Source organism: Letharia columbiana (genome assembly GCF_014066305.1).
Source record: "Letharia columbiana isolate WasteWater2 chromosome Unknown Sc0000001_s0, whole genome shotgun sequence".
Lineage (NCBI taxonomy): Eukaryota > Fungi > Ascomycota > Lecanoromycetes > Lecanorales > Parmeliaceae > Letharia > Letharia columbiana.
In genome coordinates this window covers 1878173-1892651 of record NW_023501037.1, presented here as the reverse complement: position 1 = coordinate 1892651, position 14479 = coordinate 1878173, and the positions used below count along the sequence as shown (strand labels likewise).

The 14479-nt window shown below is 48.9% G+C and overlaps 7 protein-coding genes across 7 annotated transcripts; 3 read left to right on the top strand and 4 right to left on the bottom strand.

The window, feature by feature from the left end:
* Positions 1 to 268: 268 nt before the first annotated feature.
* On the bottom strand, positions 269 to 2254 carry HO173_001077 (uncharacterized protein; the record flags this gene model as incomplete). Its single annotated transcript, XM_037303023.1, has 9 exons — positions 269 to 313; positions 361 to 551; positions 602 to 656; positions 708 to 767; positions 822 to 1214; positions 1267 to 1680; positions 1740 to 1921; positions 1971 to 2026; positions 2076 to 2254. The coding sequence occupies 9 exons, from the start codon at positions 2252 to 2254 to the stop codon at positions 269 to 271; spliced, it is 1575 nt and encodes a 524-aa protein (XP_037170530.1).
* Positions 2255 to 2639: 385 nt separating this feature from the next.
* HO173_001076 (uncharacterized protein) lies at positions 2640 to 3166 on the top strand (the record flags this gene model as incomplete). Its single annotated transcript, XM_037303022.1, has 5 exons — positions 2640 to 2662; positions 2722 to 2854; positions 2917 to 2995; positions 3051 to 3092; positions 3144 to 3166. The coding sequence occupies 5 exons, from the start codon at positions 2640 to 2642 to the stop codon at positions 3164 to 3166; spliced, it is 300 nt and encodes a 99-aa protein (XP_037170529.1).
* A 617-nt stretch (positions 3167 to 3783) lies between these two features.
* HO173_001075 (uncharacterized protein) lies at positions 3784 to 4437 on the bottom strand (the record flags this gene model as incomplete). Its single annotated transcript, XM_037303021.1, has 4 exons — positions 3784 to 3839; positions 3898 to 4101; positions 4160 to 4248; positions 4385 to 4437. 4 exons carry the CDS (start codon positions 4435 to 4437, stop codon positions 3784 to 3786), a joined length of 402 nt encoding a protein of 133 aa, XP_037170528.1.
* Positions 4438 to 5004: 567 nt separating this feature from the next.
* Positions 5005 to 5672, top strand: HO173_001074 (uncharacterized protein; the record flags this gene model as incomplete). Its single annotated transcript, XM_037303020.1, has 4 exons — positions 5005 to 5176; positions 5318 to 5389; positions 5442 to 5529; positions 5582 to 5672. The coding sequence occupies 4 exons, from the start codon at positions 5005 to 5007 to the stop codon at positions 5670 to 5672; spliced, it is 423 nt and encodes a 140-aa protein (XP_037170527.1).
* Positions 5673 to 6220: 548 nt separating this feature from the next.
* On the bottom strand, positions 6221 to 7645 carry HO173_001073 (uncharacterized protein; the record flags this gene model as incomplete). The annotated part of the gene is made up of 3 exons (XM_037303019.1): positions 6221 to 6854; positions 6906 to 7074; positions 7126 to 7645. The coding sequence occupies 3 exons, from the start codon at positions 7643 to 7645 to the stop codon at positions 6221 to 6223; spliced, it is 1323 nt and encodes a 440-aa protein (XP_037170526.1).
* A 708-nt stretch (positions 7646 to 8353) lies between these two features.
* Positions 8354 to 10974, top strand: HO173_001072 (uncharacterized protein; the record flags this gene model as incomplete). The annotated part of the gene is made up of 3 exons (XM_037303018.1): positions 8354 to 8495; positions 8553 to 10464; positions 10515 to 10974. The coding sequence occupies 3 exons, from the start codon at positions 8354 to 8356 to the stop codon at positions 10972 to 10974; spliced, it is 2514 nt and encodes an 837-aa protein (XP_037170525.1).
* A 927-nt stretch (positions 10975 to 11901) lies between these two features.
* On the bottom strand, positions 11902 to 13635 carry HO173_001071 (uncharacterized protein; the record flags this gene model as incomplete). The annotated part of the gene is made up of 2 exons (XM_037303017.1): positions 11902 to 13453; positions 13505 to 13635. The coding sequence occupies 2 exons, from the start codon at positions 13633 to 13635 to the stop codon at positions 11902 to 11904; spliced, it is 1683 nt and encodes a 560-aa protein (XP_037170524.1).
* Positions 13636 to 14479: the final 844 nt, after the last annotated feature.

Sequence of the window (14479 nt, the reverse complement as noted above, 5' to 3'; positions counted from 1 at the left end):
TGGCTTTCGTAGGGGAGTGTAAGGGTCTAACACCCCTCATCCAAGGGGCTCCTGCATCGCACTAGCGGCTTGGTAGGGTAGTTAGCATGGGTAACCACACGAGAGAAAATTGTGTTGAGCAGATGCTTGGTGTGTTCAAATCCATTCGCAGTCTGTCACGGATCTTCTTACTGATTTGAGGATCGAGAGTGATTGAGGCTTTTATATACAGATTGTTGCAAACCCGAAGCTGTACGAAATATCGACGCTTGATCACTGGTAATCTGGTCTAACCCAGCAGCATCCTTCTTGGGTCCTCTATGTATTCTTTCACCTTTGAGCTGTCAGCTTCCTGTCTCAGCGTGGATATCAATAGCTTACCTTGACAAGAAAGACGACCGCTTCTCTGCCATCCAGCAGTCGGTGATCGTACGTAAGCGCGAGATACATCATCTGGTACTGGGTCAGTCGAATGTCGCTGAAGCGGGCAAGGAGAGTACGAACTGGGCGAATCTCCACCTTGCCATCAACCGCAACTGGCTTCTCCTTTATGGCGTGCAAACCGAGAACCGCTGAGTCACTATTAGTCAATCAAACGACCAAGTAACTTGATGCACTGTACCAGTCTGCGGTAAGTTGATGATTGGTGTTCCCATCAACGAGCCGAAGACACCTCCCTGGACTCGATTCAGAAATAAGCGAAGAATTTCCTCGCGTCAGTTACTCACATTGCTTATGGTAAACGTTCCCCCAGCCATATCCTCGATGGTCAACTTGTTATCACGGGCCTGGATATTGTCATCAACAACAACCATCTCTACGAGCAAGCTCCTGGTTCATACCTTCTTTCCCAGCTCGGCAATTTCCTTTTCAATGCCAACCAAGTCCAGCGTCTCCGTATTACGCACCACAGGAGTTACCAGACCCTTTTCAGTAGCTACGGCCACACTGATGTCAACGTAATCCCTGTAGACTATCGTGTCACCTCCACCTGGGCCCTCGATGGAGGCATTAACGGCGGGAATATCTCTCATCGCCAGAATGCAGGCACGGGAGAAAGCGCTCATGAAGCCAAGCTTGACACCCGTCTTCTTAAGCACTTCATCCTTGTATAGTTTTCGGAACTGCATAAGGTTGGACATGTCTACTTCATTGAACGTTGTCAGAGAAGCTGCGGTATTCTGAGATTGTTTTAAACGCTCGGAGATGCGCAAGCGCATGCGGTTCATTTTTACCTTCACGTATGGTTAGTCGGTTCTGCTTTTGTCTGACCATGGCGAAGCTTACCCGACGTTCTTCCCGATTACCCAAGGGTGCCGTATCCTTTGACTTAGGCTCTGGCTTCTTCGACTCCTGAGGCTTGGGTGACGGCTCTTTGTGCTTGGAGGGTTCCTTTGGGGGCGGACTAGGCTTGCTCTCCTGCTTCGATGGTTCTGACTCCTTCTCAGGAGAGGGCGGAGGAGGCGGCGACTCTTGCTCTGATTTCCCTTTATCTTTCTGTGGCTCAGGATCAGATGAAGTTGACTGCTCGTCAGGCGCTGGCGATTTCGGTTTCTGGCTTCCTTGTTGCTTCTCACCACCCTTCGGAGGCCCCCCAAGCTCCAATTTTAGAAGATCTTGCCCCACTGTGACTGTGTCTTCCTCATTCGCAAGGAACTCCTTGATGGTACCTGGCTCGGGCGCATTTACGGCAACATCAATCTAATCGTGATGATGTGTCAGTGAAGGGACAGCGCGCAGCCTAGGTGAACAACGTGTACCTTATCCGTTTCGATTGTTGCGATTTCTTCGTCCTGCTCCACATAGTCTCCAATCTCTGCACGGTACTTAGCGTTCCGTTGCTCAACTCTGAATAATTCAATAGACCAACGTTTTGACCATTGCTTGAGAGTGCCTTCCGATATAGATTCTGCCATCTCCGGAACCTTGACGACTTTATCCGCTAGCAAAGCGTCAGAGTATCCCTAAGCACCGGGTTCCAGTAGACGCACCATAAAGCCGGATCTGTGTCAAAGGGACATGCTTTCTTTGCTTCTGCATACTGGGTCTGACATCTTGTGAGCACCACCACAAAGTCTACCATTGCTAAAGTTTACCTAATTTCCCTTACGGAGGCCAAGGCAAGCTCAAGTCGAGGCTGCACATGATAATTGCAAGCACGGGAGGGCAAGACTCGGGTACCGATGGGAGCTCTTGCACTGCTGCGCGAAAGCAACGGCCCTCGCCGTAATGGTGTGGACGAAATCGACCCCCTCCAACATTGCCGACTCGCCATGTTGCGACAAGAGGGTCCCGTAGGACGAACGCGAAACGGGAGGGCCGCCAAAGAAAGGATATGACTTGGGGACTTCAAAGAAATGTTGGCGCTCAATGGCTCATGACCGTTGTATGTACGCGATGTCGTTTAGGGAGCTTCGAGGGAGCGAGCTTATGACGGGAAGCGGAGATTTTAGGGTTGTGCCAAGCCTTGGCAAAACGCTCATTCTTTTCTACGAGTACCGCACCAACACCCTGCCAGTACTTCCAGTTGACGTATACTATTAGGCGGACTTCGCGCGGACCGGAAAACCCTATCGGATGCAAGTGAGTCGTTGACATCCTGAGTCAGGATTCCACTGAAGTCCTTGGATGGCAGAGCACCAAGCCTCATCCCAAGCATTATGACGAGCAAGCAAGCAGTCACGTATGTTAAGGACCTCCCTGTGCTTCTTTCTCTTGCCCTGGGCTGACACTAAGCTCCAGCTCGCTATATCGGCGAAGCCTCAAGCTCGCTCTCGATTGGGCCGTCCATCGTTACATCTGGCGCGGTCAGGCGCAATACATCCGATCTCTTTTTGATGCCAATAGAGATGTGCGAGAGCCGCGTCAGCAGCGAGTAAGTCGCAAGAGGAATTTCAGTGCTATCTCCAAGACACATATCACTGACGGTAAAATTAGGTACTGTTTCAGGAGGCAGAGGCATTGCTGGAGAAATGGAAGCACCCCGACCCGTATAGACCCCCTACAGCTCCCGGCGGTATGTTGTCCTTTTTCTTTACAGTATCTAGAACAGATACTTACGATTCCTACAGGTTCAAAATACGAGAGAAACATTCCACCACCAATCCTAGACCGTATGTACATGAAAAGCACTGCCTTGCGGATCGCTGGCTCACATCACGTAGCTCCTCCTCATATGACTCTGTAGGAAATCCACTCCAGGCCCGATAGGTAGGCCGAGGTGACCATGGGCTTCTCGCGACAACCTCATCGTGGGAAGCAGTATTCATCATTTCCGTGTCTTCGAGGCGACTGGAGGTTTTTAGGTTTCAAAAACTTATTGAGGCTTTGAGAAATAGAGCATAAAGGCTCGTCGATGTCTCCGTAATAATGTTCCAGCCTTCTTTAAATCCGTCGCATCTTGTATTTCAAGGTCTTCGGCCTTCACTTCCGCATGTGTAGAGGATGCATGGAGAGTTCGAACACCAGGTGACGAACTGGGCAGTAAAGTTGTTTCGAAAGACAAATCAACGCAGCTGCATTGCGAACTCTTGAAAAATAGAAACAGTGTTATTTTGGTTTGGCCCTTGTTCTGAGAGCAAGACAGGCGGTAATTATGATGAAAAGCGTCAAAAATGGTTGGTTGTGTTTTGGATGGGTATGATCAGATTGATTCTCGGGTGTCTAGAATCATGTCGCTGCCGTGGACATAATGTACATCCCTAACGCACCACGATGCCATTGACCTGGCTTCCCCGAACCCCATTATCACGTGAAGCAAGTAAAAGAAACCATGAACCTGCGCGCCAAAGCAATGAGACCACCCTACAGCTCTTGAGAAGCCGTCTTCCCACCCTTAGTCGTCTTCTTGGGGAGGAGATCTGGAAGAAAGGAAGTCATGTCAGTGTGATTACGGGGGAGCGGATCAAGGCAGCTTACTCTGGTGAATGTTGGGAAGCACACCGCCCTGGGCGATGGTGACGTGGCCGAGAAGCTTGTTCAATTCCTCGTCATTGCGAATGGCGAGCTGGAGATGACGGGGGATGATACGGGTCTTCTTGTTGTCGCGGGCGGCGTTTCCAGCCAGTTCGAGGATCTCAGCAGCTAGGTACTCTAGGACCGCGGCGAGATAGACGGGTGCACCTGAAAGACCATGTTAGAATAAGAAAGACGCGTCCAACGCGACAATTTGCATTCATACCAGCACCAACACGCTGGGCGTAGTTGCCTTTCCTCAACAGGCGGTGAACACGGCCGACTGGGAATGCGAGACCAGCTTTGGATGAGCGACTGCAAGATATGTACGTTAGCTGCAGTCCAGTATCCTTTGAGTGTGTGGAGCATATATTGGGTTGCGCATGAAGTCTACTCGAAATGGAAGACGCGTCCGATGACCACAACAAGACAGGAGAAGGATGAGGCTCACGATTGGGCGGTCTTGCTGCCGCTGGCCTTGCCTCCAGATTTACCTCCAGTCATTTTGATGGATTCTTGAGAGCGAGAGTTGAAGGTGGGTGATGTTTGGGTTGAGTTGGTGTTGGTGATGGATGCAGGCGTAAGTTCGATATGTAACGTGTGGATGGTTGAGTGAAAGAAGGAGGTTGTGAGGCGGATGGGGATTAAGTAGTAGCAGCGCAAGTGGGTTGATGTGACGGGCAAGTAATGTTTGCTGAGTCATGTAAGAAAACCAACCAAAAATGCGCAAAGTTTTGGGGGGGGGTTTGGTAGGTGAATGGTAAAAATCATATCACTAGGGCGGGGAAGTTTACTAGGGGAAGCCTAAAGTAAGTACCTTACAGAGTTACAGGCGCAAAATGTTATGGTCTCGGTTAGCCTTTTCGACTAGTTATTGTTTGGAGGACGCGCCAAGCAAATCACGACTGCCGCCAGCGAGTATAAGTTCGCTCGCAGCCCCGTAACTTCTTCATCTTCTCTCATCAATCTCATCCAACAACGAAATTATCTTGCGCACCCATATCAGCCAAACTCATACATCACTCTTCAAACCCATTCTCCTTCCCAGTCCAAATCTCTAATTTATCAAATATGCCTCCCAAGGCTGCTGAAAAGAAGCCCTCCACCGGCGGAAAGGCACCTGCTGGCGGAAAAGCACCTGCCGAGAAGAAGGAGGCTGGCAAGAAGACCGCGGCGCCTACAGGTGACAAGAAGAAGCGCAACAAGACAAGAAAGGAGACCTACTCTTCCTACATCTACAAAGGTACGAATATCTCACTCTTCCCTGCTTCCTGATCGTGTCTACTCGATTACATTGTCGCCCCCCACTGTGTTGGTTGGACCTAGCGGATTCACTTTTCATTCTCATCTATTGCTCGAACATTACTGACGCGTCTTTTTTTAGTATTGAAGCAAGTCCACCCAGATACCGGTATCTCAAACCGTGCCATGTCTATCCTCAACTCCTTCGTCAACGGTAAGGATCCAAGGTTTCGGTCCTCAATGACACATCTAATTCTGATCTACAGATATCTTCGAGCGCGTCGCTACCGAAGCATCCAAGCTAGCTGCATACAACAAGAAGTCCACCATTTCCTCCCGTGAGATTCAGACATCGTAAGTCAAGTCTAGAAGTCATTGCCTGCCTTGGCCGCTTACTCTCCTGCAGCGTCCGACTCATCCTCCCTGGTGAACTCGCCAAGCACGCCGTGTCGGAAGGCACAAAGGCCGTCACTAAGTACTCGTCTTCCACCAAATAGGCTTCTCCACCGTGGTCGGAGCTTTGGCATGCGATATCTAAGGGGTTGAGCAGGAGGCGCGTCCTTTCTCGGTGTTCTTCGGGTTCTTTTCATAATGTGATACGGGATGGCTTGATCCGGAGCCAAAGGTTTGCTCTGTCTGCATAGGGGTTGAGACTTGGCTGTACAATACGATGACCAAGAGCAAACGATGAATTCTCCTGCCAAACCATATCTCTATCCGCTGTGACCCTTTCTGATCTATTGAATGTGGAATCTCACATTTTGATGCTCGCTTCTTCACTCTTTGCAAGGCTTGTGATCTCTTAACAGGCGCATGAGGGCAACCTTGCGAGCAGCGCTCATTGCGGCTTGACCTTGCTGTACTAGTGACTAAACCAAGACAGCACATGTCCGGTCCTTGGTGGTTGCACCCAAGGCAACTCCCTCTCTTCTGACGGAAACCGCTTCGAATACTATCATTCCCCGGTCGATCAAAGTTGAATTTTCTTTGACATTCTTGAATTTCAGGAGTGGCAAACACTATTCATACTACAACGTACGTCTACTTAATCCTGGGGACGCTCAACCATCTCGCCATCATCCCCTTCATCCTCATCGTCCAGAGTCTCCACATCATCTACTGCACTCTTCCTCACTGCACCATGCCCATGCAACGACGGTTCTTCGTCAGCTACATGGACAACTGGTTTCCCTGACGCGGTGCCAATAGCCCTCCGCCAACTCTTCCAGTCCTCTTCATCTTTGATAAGGAACGCAATAAGCATACTTGGATCCATATCCTTGAGAGGAAGTCTGCGAAGTCTTCGAGTGTGGCAGGAGTCTATCTCTTCTTCGGTGAAGTCTGTGGCATTTTTGTGGAAAGGCAAGGCGGGACGCGTGACATGAGGATCTAGGTAGAAAAATTGATCTCCCTGAATGCCAAAGAAGTAGTGCGAGGACGAAGGACGACCACCTGCTATCCCCACAGACTGAGGCAGCTGTAGCGACGCTTTCAGTGCTTCCCAGTAAGCTGGTGTCACTCGATCTATGCCCAGCCTGATTCCTACCAAGATGAGCGTTGGATTGAAGGTGCCGTCACTCGCTTTGGCAAGCTTGAAGAAGCTGTCCTCATAGACGTCCGCACCATCACCGTTCACGTAAACTTTCAGTCCTGTACCTTGATACTCATGTGACAACGCTCTGCAAATTGTCAGCACCGAGCATTGCAGGAGCGGCATTCACAAGACTTACTGTATACATCTTGCGGTGGCAGATGGTCCGAACCACTCCCCGGGATGCTTCCCACAAGCCGAAGCACCGTGTTCAACAAACCGATGTATCGAAAAAGGAGCGTTAGGATCATCAGAAAATAAAGAGAGAAGTTGTCGCTCTTCGTCTTGCCTCCTTCCTCGTCGCCAGTCTGATTCTCTATCAGTTAAATCTGGTGGATGTCACGAGCCACAACGCTTACCTCTTCCCAGGCGCACCATAACCAAAGCGTTCGCAAGAAGACTTTGTCCAGACCGTATCATGCACCCCCAGCCTGTGTCAGACGTGAAGCCTCCTTGATCCCCCAGGCTGCGCAAGCGTACCGAGAGAGTCATTGAGGCGTCGGATGATTTCTTAATTGCAGTAAAACTGGAGCGGTAGGTAAACCAAAGCCGCGACTCGCAGTCATCCAGGAACTCCGAAGGCCACCCTCTGTCTGCTTCGCTATCATGCGACTGTGCCTCGGGCTCTCCCGCTGAGGTCCGGTCTGTCGCTGCGAGCTTGACCCTCTTTGCATCTTGATGACAGTCCTGGCCATCGAGAGCTGGCTCTTTCCTTTTAGCTTCAGATTCTGGACCCCGTGATCCGTTCGGCGTATACCGAGTTACGTATTCTCTGCCCAAGCACCATATGCAAGATACTGAAGCATTATCGTTCTTTGGCTCGGGGTCCCAGAAAGCCTGCACAATCCGCTTGTAGCGGCCAAAGTCCACGCTTGACATCGTTGGTTGAAGGAAAAGCTGAGTAGTGGGCTAGCTGATGAATGAGAACCCCCCTTCTTCTAATAAGACCCTTGCAAAAACAGACACTTGTTTCTTACAAGCAGGACGGGAGCGATGCGTCACAGCGCAGCGGTCGTATCTGACAGATGAGATAGATGGTAGGGAATAGGGTTTTGGCTTCATGAAAAGATGGTAAAGATCTCAGGCTGTTCTGTGATACGGTTGTGGACGCTTTACATGTGTCTGTCTTTGCTGCATGATGCGTCGTCAATGAGCCAGTCACTCCAACGGCTTGGTATCATCTACTGCGGTCCAAGTGTCAGCACTTTCAAACTCTTAAGAAAACGATGAGTATGTAGATAGATATACGTGAAGTCCCGAATGCCCATATGCTTCCAGTCCAGACACTGGGCAAGAAGATCTTTGGGGCCGACTCGATGTAGAGTTAAAAGAGAGATCACATAGTGTCACAAGTTGCTGTTTCGCACTAGGCCACCGTCACTTAGTACTTAGCAGGCGGTCACGCCGGTCAGGTTACCTGGATAAGTTCCCGAACGCTAAGATTAGATAGGGCTGCCTACAAACAGACCACAGGTGCGACGCACGTAAATCGTGCCACAAGAGAATCAACCTTTTCCGTTCTATCTGTGTGAGTGAGTGTCTTGTGTTTGATCCATTCATCCATTCATTCACTTGTTCTGTCATTCGATGATGGGAAGGGGTAGAGGGGGCGTGCGAGGCAAGGGTGGAGGTGGGCCTTCACCAAACAAAGCAGGTGCTCGCGGTGGTTTACGTGCTTCCTTCGGGGCCTCTACGAATAACAGTGACCTTGATACAAAGCAAAGCAATGGTCAGTGAAAAAATCTCATGCTTTAAGAGGAACCTTGCGGCTTACATGTAAGGCAAGGATTCACTCAATCACATTTTTCTTTGAGTGAAGAAGCTCGTAACACAGAACGTCATCATTCGTGGAATTCAGATTTGAAACTCCGGCATTCTCGCGTTCCCTTCATCAGTGCAGGCACTTCTACTGTCGAGGACCTGAATCCTGTTATCCAGAAAAGCAAAAACAGTGGTGAAGTCACAGAGAGCTCCTTTCAAGAAACGAGCAGAGCACCTGCCAAGGCTTCCGAGAACCAATCCACAACATACGTTGTGGCGCCTGACGGACAAATGTCAAAAATGACATTGAGAGACCTGAAATCTGCCACCGCCGCTCAGGCCAAGTCAGACGGGATCGACTCGATGTCCAAGCGAAGCAGCGTTCAACTGGGTCTTAAAAATGCGGAAGCGAGCAAGGAAGTCTTCTTCACCGATCTTAAAGGCGCAGATGAGCCGGTGCATACAGGTCTCGGGCCACCCATAATAAGACGTTCGTCATCCCCTTCGGGCTCCGATTCGAGTGGGGAAATTATTATCTTTGCTGGTAGACGGCACTCATGCAAGAAAGACGACCAGAAGCATACCTCAGACGCCCGATCGAGACGCTTGAACGGACAGGGAATCCAAGATATGTCAAGCCCCTCTGGACACCGTAGCTTCATGGCCACCGTGGTAGACGACCCCATAAACGTTAGAACTGAAAGAACCCAAAGCGCTCCGAAACAGACACCACCAACCTTCTCACTGTCCGAATCTGAGAGGGCATCAGGTCATCTCGATGGCAATTCGGGGGTTACTGCGATCAAATCTGGGCGAGGAAGACGCGGGAGACACTCAAGGAAAGAAAGAAAAGACGAAGGGATATTAGATGATTACGTAGCAAATCTACGCGACGGAGGTGATTTGGAGGCTTTTGTTGAGAGTCCCATGCTCAACCAACGCGATCTTGGTGGTCCTTATACTGCCGTATTGCAGGACGAAGTGGAATCTCTCACAACGGGGCGCGTGGAAAGGAAGACCTTGGCGAACACCGAGGAATGGGACAGCGCAGACTTAGACGATTTCGATGAGTTGAGCACATCGAATGAGACTCCAGATAGCATAGAGCAGGTTCTTTCGAAGCGTGAGAGACCGTCTGGAGTGCAATACCTCGTAATCCGGGCAGGGTACACTGTTGATGGCGCTCGCTGGTTTCCTATTAGCTCACTCAACATTCCTGGCGCCGAAGCATTGATTGCAGAATTCGAGGACAAGGCAGAGTTGGATCGCCTGCTTAACGGTAGCGATGTGTCCGATGCAAGTCTCACTTTAGACGAGCAAGTGGCACAAGACTTGCAGGAGGATTTGGATGACCAAGAAGACGAAAAGGATCTTGAAAATAGGAGGAAGGAAAGAATGACGGACGCGCAAACAGCACCGTTATTGTCAGAGCAAGAGGAGCTCGGGCTGGGACCTAATGATCTGATATTTTGCCACGAAGGTGATGTTGGGACAGACAGCGAAGAGGAATTACAACTCGACGGGCTGTGGGAACGAGCAGTGACTCATCGAGCGCCTTCCAAGTCGAAGAGAACAAAGCGGTCTCGGTCTACTTTCCCTTCTGCAACAGCATTCGCTGATATTCTTGACCAAGATCCTTATAATGGCTTTGATGTCATGGATCAACAGAGGCCAAGCCTGCGCAAAAGACCTAAGGGTCGGCGCGGAAAGCTTTCCATGGAGCTGTCTGACTCAGAGCTTGAGCAGTCGATACAAACAGCTTGGGAGAAGGATCGGACTAAAAAGAAGTTGCGGAAGCAGGAGCGTGAAGAGCTTCGGGCGCAAGGACTCTTGGGCAAGAAAAACAAAATTGATTTGAGGGCCAAGTACTCTGAGGGTATATCAATGACCGAGGTGAAGAAGGAGATTAGGGATTTCCTTCAATCATCAATGGAAAGGTACGTCTCTTCAGCTTCACCGCCTATCATCAATTTTGAAAGAGATCCAGTCTACCGCTTCCACCAATGGCTCAGGGAGATCGCAAAATGGTGCATGAGATTGCCAATGCCTTCAAATTAAAGTCCAAATCGATCGGCGGTGGTAAATCTCGATTTCCTGTTCTCTACAGGACTTCTCGAACGATCCAGTACAATGACGAGACTTTGAAGGCCGCGGAATCTGTACTGTCTTCGGGGCGCTTCTTTCCGCGCATGGACGGAGCAAGAAAGAAGGGTGCGCTGGCAGGCAGGGGCCGCCGTGGTGGAGCTGCCAGTGCTAGTGTTTCCTACCGAGACGGTGAGGTCGTTGGGGCCGCGGCTCCCGAAATCGGCCAGGAAAACAGAGGGAGGACGATGCTGGAGAGGATGGGCTGGAGTACCGGCACAGCACTCGGTGCTTTGAACAATAACAGAGGTCTTGTGCAGCCCGTAGCGCAAGTGGTAAAGACTAGCAGGTCAGGTTTGGGCTAAGTTCACTATTTTCGCAGCTCGTCGGGTGTGTTCCCACTGGTGTATACGGATTACTGTATCTGTATCTGCATGTGCATCGTTTAGCTGAGGCTGGCTAGCCCTCTGTTCCGGGCGTCGCTGGAGTACCTTGCACAACGTGCGAAGCCGGCAGGATAGAGAGATGCCCATTAGAGGCACGGTCATACGCCTGAGCTTTTACAGCTCAAGGAATTGAAGAAAGAATCACCTCTACTTGGAGCGAGATAGAGCAGATAATAATGGACAGTGATGAGTATCGGACTCTCCTCTCTCAGTCGTCAGGGAGCGAAATTGTTTCTTCGCGGATGACGCGAGCCAAAAGCTACCCTTCACGGCCACTCTCGGATGACGTTTCCTACCTAGTTTGCCAGGCTGCATCTGGTAGGAGCGTGAAGTGTGAAGTGTGAAGTGTAGAAAGCGGCTATGATTTCAAGATTTGGTAGTAGGTAAATGTCACATTTTTGATTAATTGCTTAAAAAGTAATCCGCAGTGCCGATTACTCTCAACCTAACACATTCTTTGACTAAGGTAGTTGATGGGGGCCACATAGCGGCATTTGACGCTTAAATTAACATGACAAGGGCCTGAAGTAGATAGGTAAGTACAGCGTTCTGGTTTTCTGATATTCGATTTATGGTTGCTTGACAACAATGAGTTCAAGTAGCCTCAGGGGTAGAGTTAGGAGAACAAGTGCGATTTCTGCTAGTTCATATGATGCGCCGGGAAAAACTCTGGATTATCATTGGTATGCAGTGTAATGCTCTCAATCAGCGTGCGAAGCTGTGGGGGTATCTAGTCTCTTTAATCCAACGCCACCGCTATGCAAAGGCTCAATTAGAACGAACAAGCTGCGTTTCTCTCACATAATAGTCTCCCCCTGTCAAATGCTGCCTTTCTGCGCCTCGGATTCATCGCTTCTTTCCCTTCCCTCCCTTTACAGGCTTAGAAACAGGCTGTGCGTGACCAAGGTCTTTAATGTGATTGAACAGCCTTGTCTTTGAGGGGAACCCAGCTTGACAGGAGGCACACTTGAAACCTGCTTCGGGTCCTGCATTTGCTGTCGACTTCTGAGCAGCTTTCTTAGCTCGCTTCTCCTTAGCCTTGCCTATCCTCGGCTGCGCACTCGCATCACTGTCTTGGTTCAGCGACTTCGAAGCCAGGGTTTCGGATAAATGATCGATGTCTTCGTGAATTGCCTCCTCTGGACCACCGAGAATACGCTTCTCTAATCTTTCACGTGTTGTGTACTCGTCATCTGAAGAGCTTCCCGGCGGGTCGTCGACTGCGATTAGACCTGAGATGTCATCGGGAGACTTTCGAGGGCTTGCTTTGGAACCGTCCAGCCTTTCTACGTCGGACTGCTGGTCGGATTGCCCATCCAAGAGATTAAGGTCATCCCTCTGCTCGACCGCGGCCTCCGCATCAGGCACCACATCAGCCTCTTCAGACTCCATGACATTACTGGCGTCTGGCTGTTGTGTACTCGTCTCATCTAGCTCCTCGAGGTGAAGATCCCTACCTTCCTGCTGCATCTGCCTTCTGAGATGCTGCACGGCCCTGACGTGCTTTCTGCTTTTCTCGTGAGCTTCGTACTGTTTCTCACTCTTGAAGCTCTTCTTGCACACCACGCACTCAAATTGCTCCTCGGCGGCCTCATCAGACTCGACAGAATCCTCGGGCTCTTGAGACTCGCTGGATTTCATCCATCCTGGCATGGGTTCCTGTTGCGCGTATTTTGCTTGATTAGCTGCCCTTGATCTAGCTGCTTGAGCGACAGCAGTGTCCCTCAACAACTTCTGCCTTCCGGCTTCACTTTGTGTATTGGACCTGAATCTGGGGTCACGCTTTTTCACGAACGCTACGAGTGATCGAACCGCGTCGTTGAAATTTCGAATACCTTCCTCTCGAAAGCGCTTGTTTTCTTTTTCCATCATCCGTCTTACCCGTCGATCTGGGGCTTCGGAGTAACGATAGACGTCCTCCCAAGAGAAGCTCTTTTTAGTCGCAAAATCGTTCCATGCAACATAGAATGGCCTGACAACGTCATCGTAGACGTCGTCTGCGTGGCCGAAGGAAGGATATGTGATAGGATCAAGCCCCTCCCATTCACAGGCCAGCTCCTCCTCCCTTGCAAGAGTATCAAAAGCCCGTCTGAGGGCAGTGTAGAAACCCGTATCTGAGTCTGTGAAATCTAATTTCCCACGAAAATTTGTGAACATCCCAAGTATATCATCGGCTGTTGTGATCCGGACATTGTATTCATAACGCTCCCCGGATACCTCGTCTTCGTTACGCAATATTGCATCTCGATGTGAGTCGTACCACGCCCTTTCTTGCGGGTCTGATAGAACCTCATAGGCTGACTGCACATCTGCGAACTGTTTTGTGGTTGCCTCGACGTTCCCATAGTTGCGATCTGGATGGAGCTCCAAGGCCTTTTTGCGGTACGCTTTCTTGATCCTTGTCGGCATGTCAGCTTGAAGACTGGTCTTCAAATTCTTCTGCACTTACTCATCCTCAGAAGCTTGACGATCGATCCCAAGAAGTTCATAGTAGCAAGCTTTCACCCCACCAGCGGCTCCCCGCCCACAGCCCCCAGATTGACTGCTACCGCCCGCATCTGATGACTGATTTGCGCCCATACCGGAGAATCAGTTGCGCGAATGAGCATATCTTGGGATTTGGTTGGGTTTTGGTCAAATTCTTTGGGAATACTTTAAGGTCGGCAGGGGGGTTTTACTAATCATCTCTGGAGAGTCTTGGCAGGATTATGCACATAGAATATTTCGACCCGTATTGATAAGACATAGGGTATAAGTAGCTATAGTGTAAAATAATATCGTATTTTATAGAGATCCTAGGAGTATTTTTAGATTCTAGAAGATTTCTCACTTAGGATATCCCTAGATCAGAAGATCTTCTCGATCCTATCGTTAATAACTAAGGGCCAGTTCGGTAACCACATATTTTAAAAATAACCCCTACTTATTTTCAACTTAGCGTTATATATATATAGAGTATCGTTCGATTATTATATTTTTAAAATATATTTTTAAATTATTTAAAAATAAGCTTTAAGTCTTATTTTTTAATAAAATAAAACTAAGTACGCTAAAATAATAAATATTTATAATTAATATATATATAGATATATCTTAGAGAGTCTATCTATATATAAGGCGAAAAGTAGACGATTCGTATAAGAAAGATTAGTCGAGTATATCTATTCGAAATCTATCTTAAATCTATTAGACTTCTCGAGTTACTTTCGAAGCTTATTAGTATTATTAATATATATAAAAGAAGAAGATAAGACTAAATTAGAAAATCTTAAATTTATATATATAGTCAATTATAAATTCGTTAGATTTACGCTTTTTAATTAGATATCGTAAGTAAATAAATTAGTATTCGTAACTATTAAAAATCTCTCTCTCTACTTTTAACCCTTTAATAACTTTACTATTTTCTATTAAAATTTTAAGA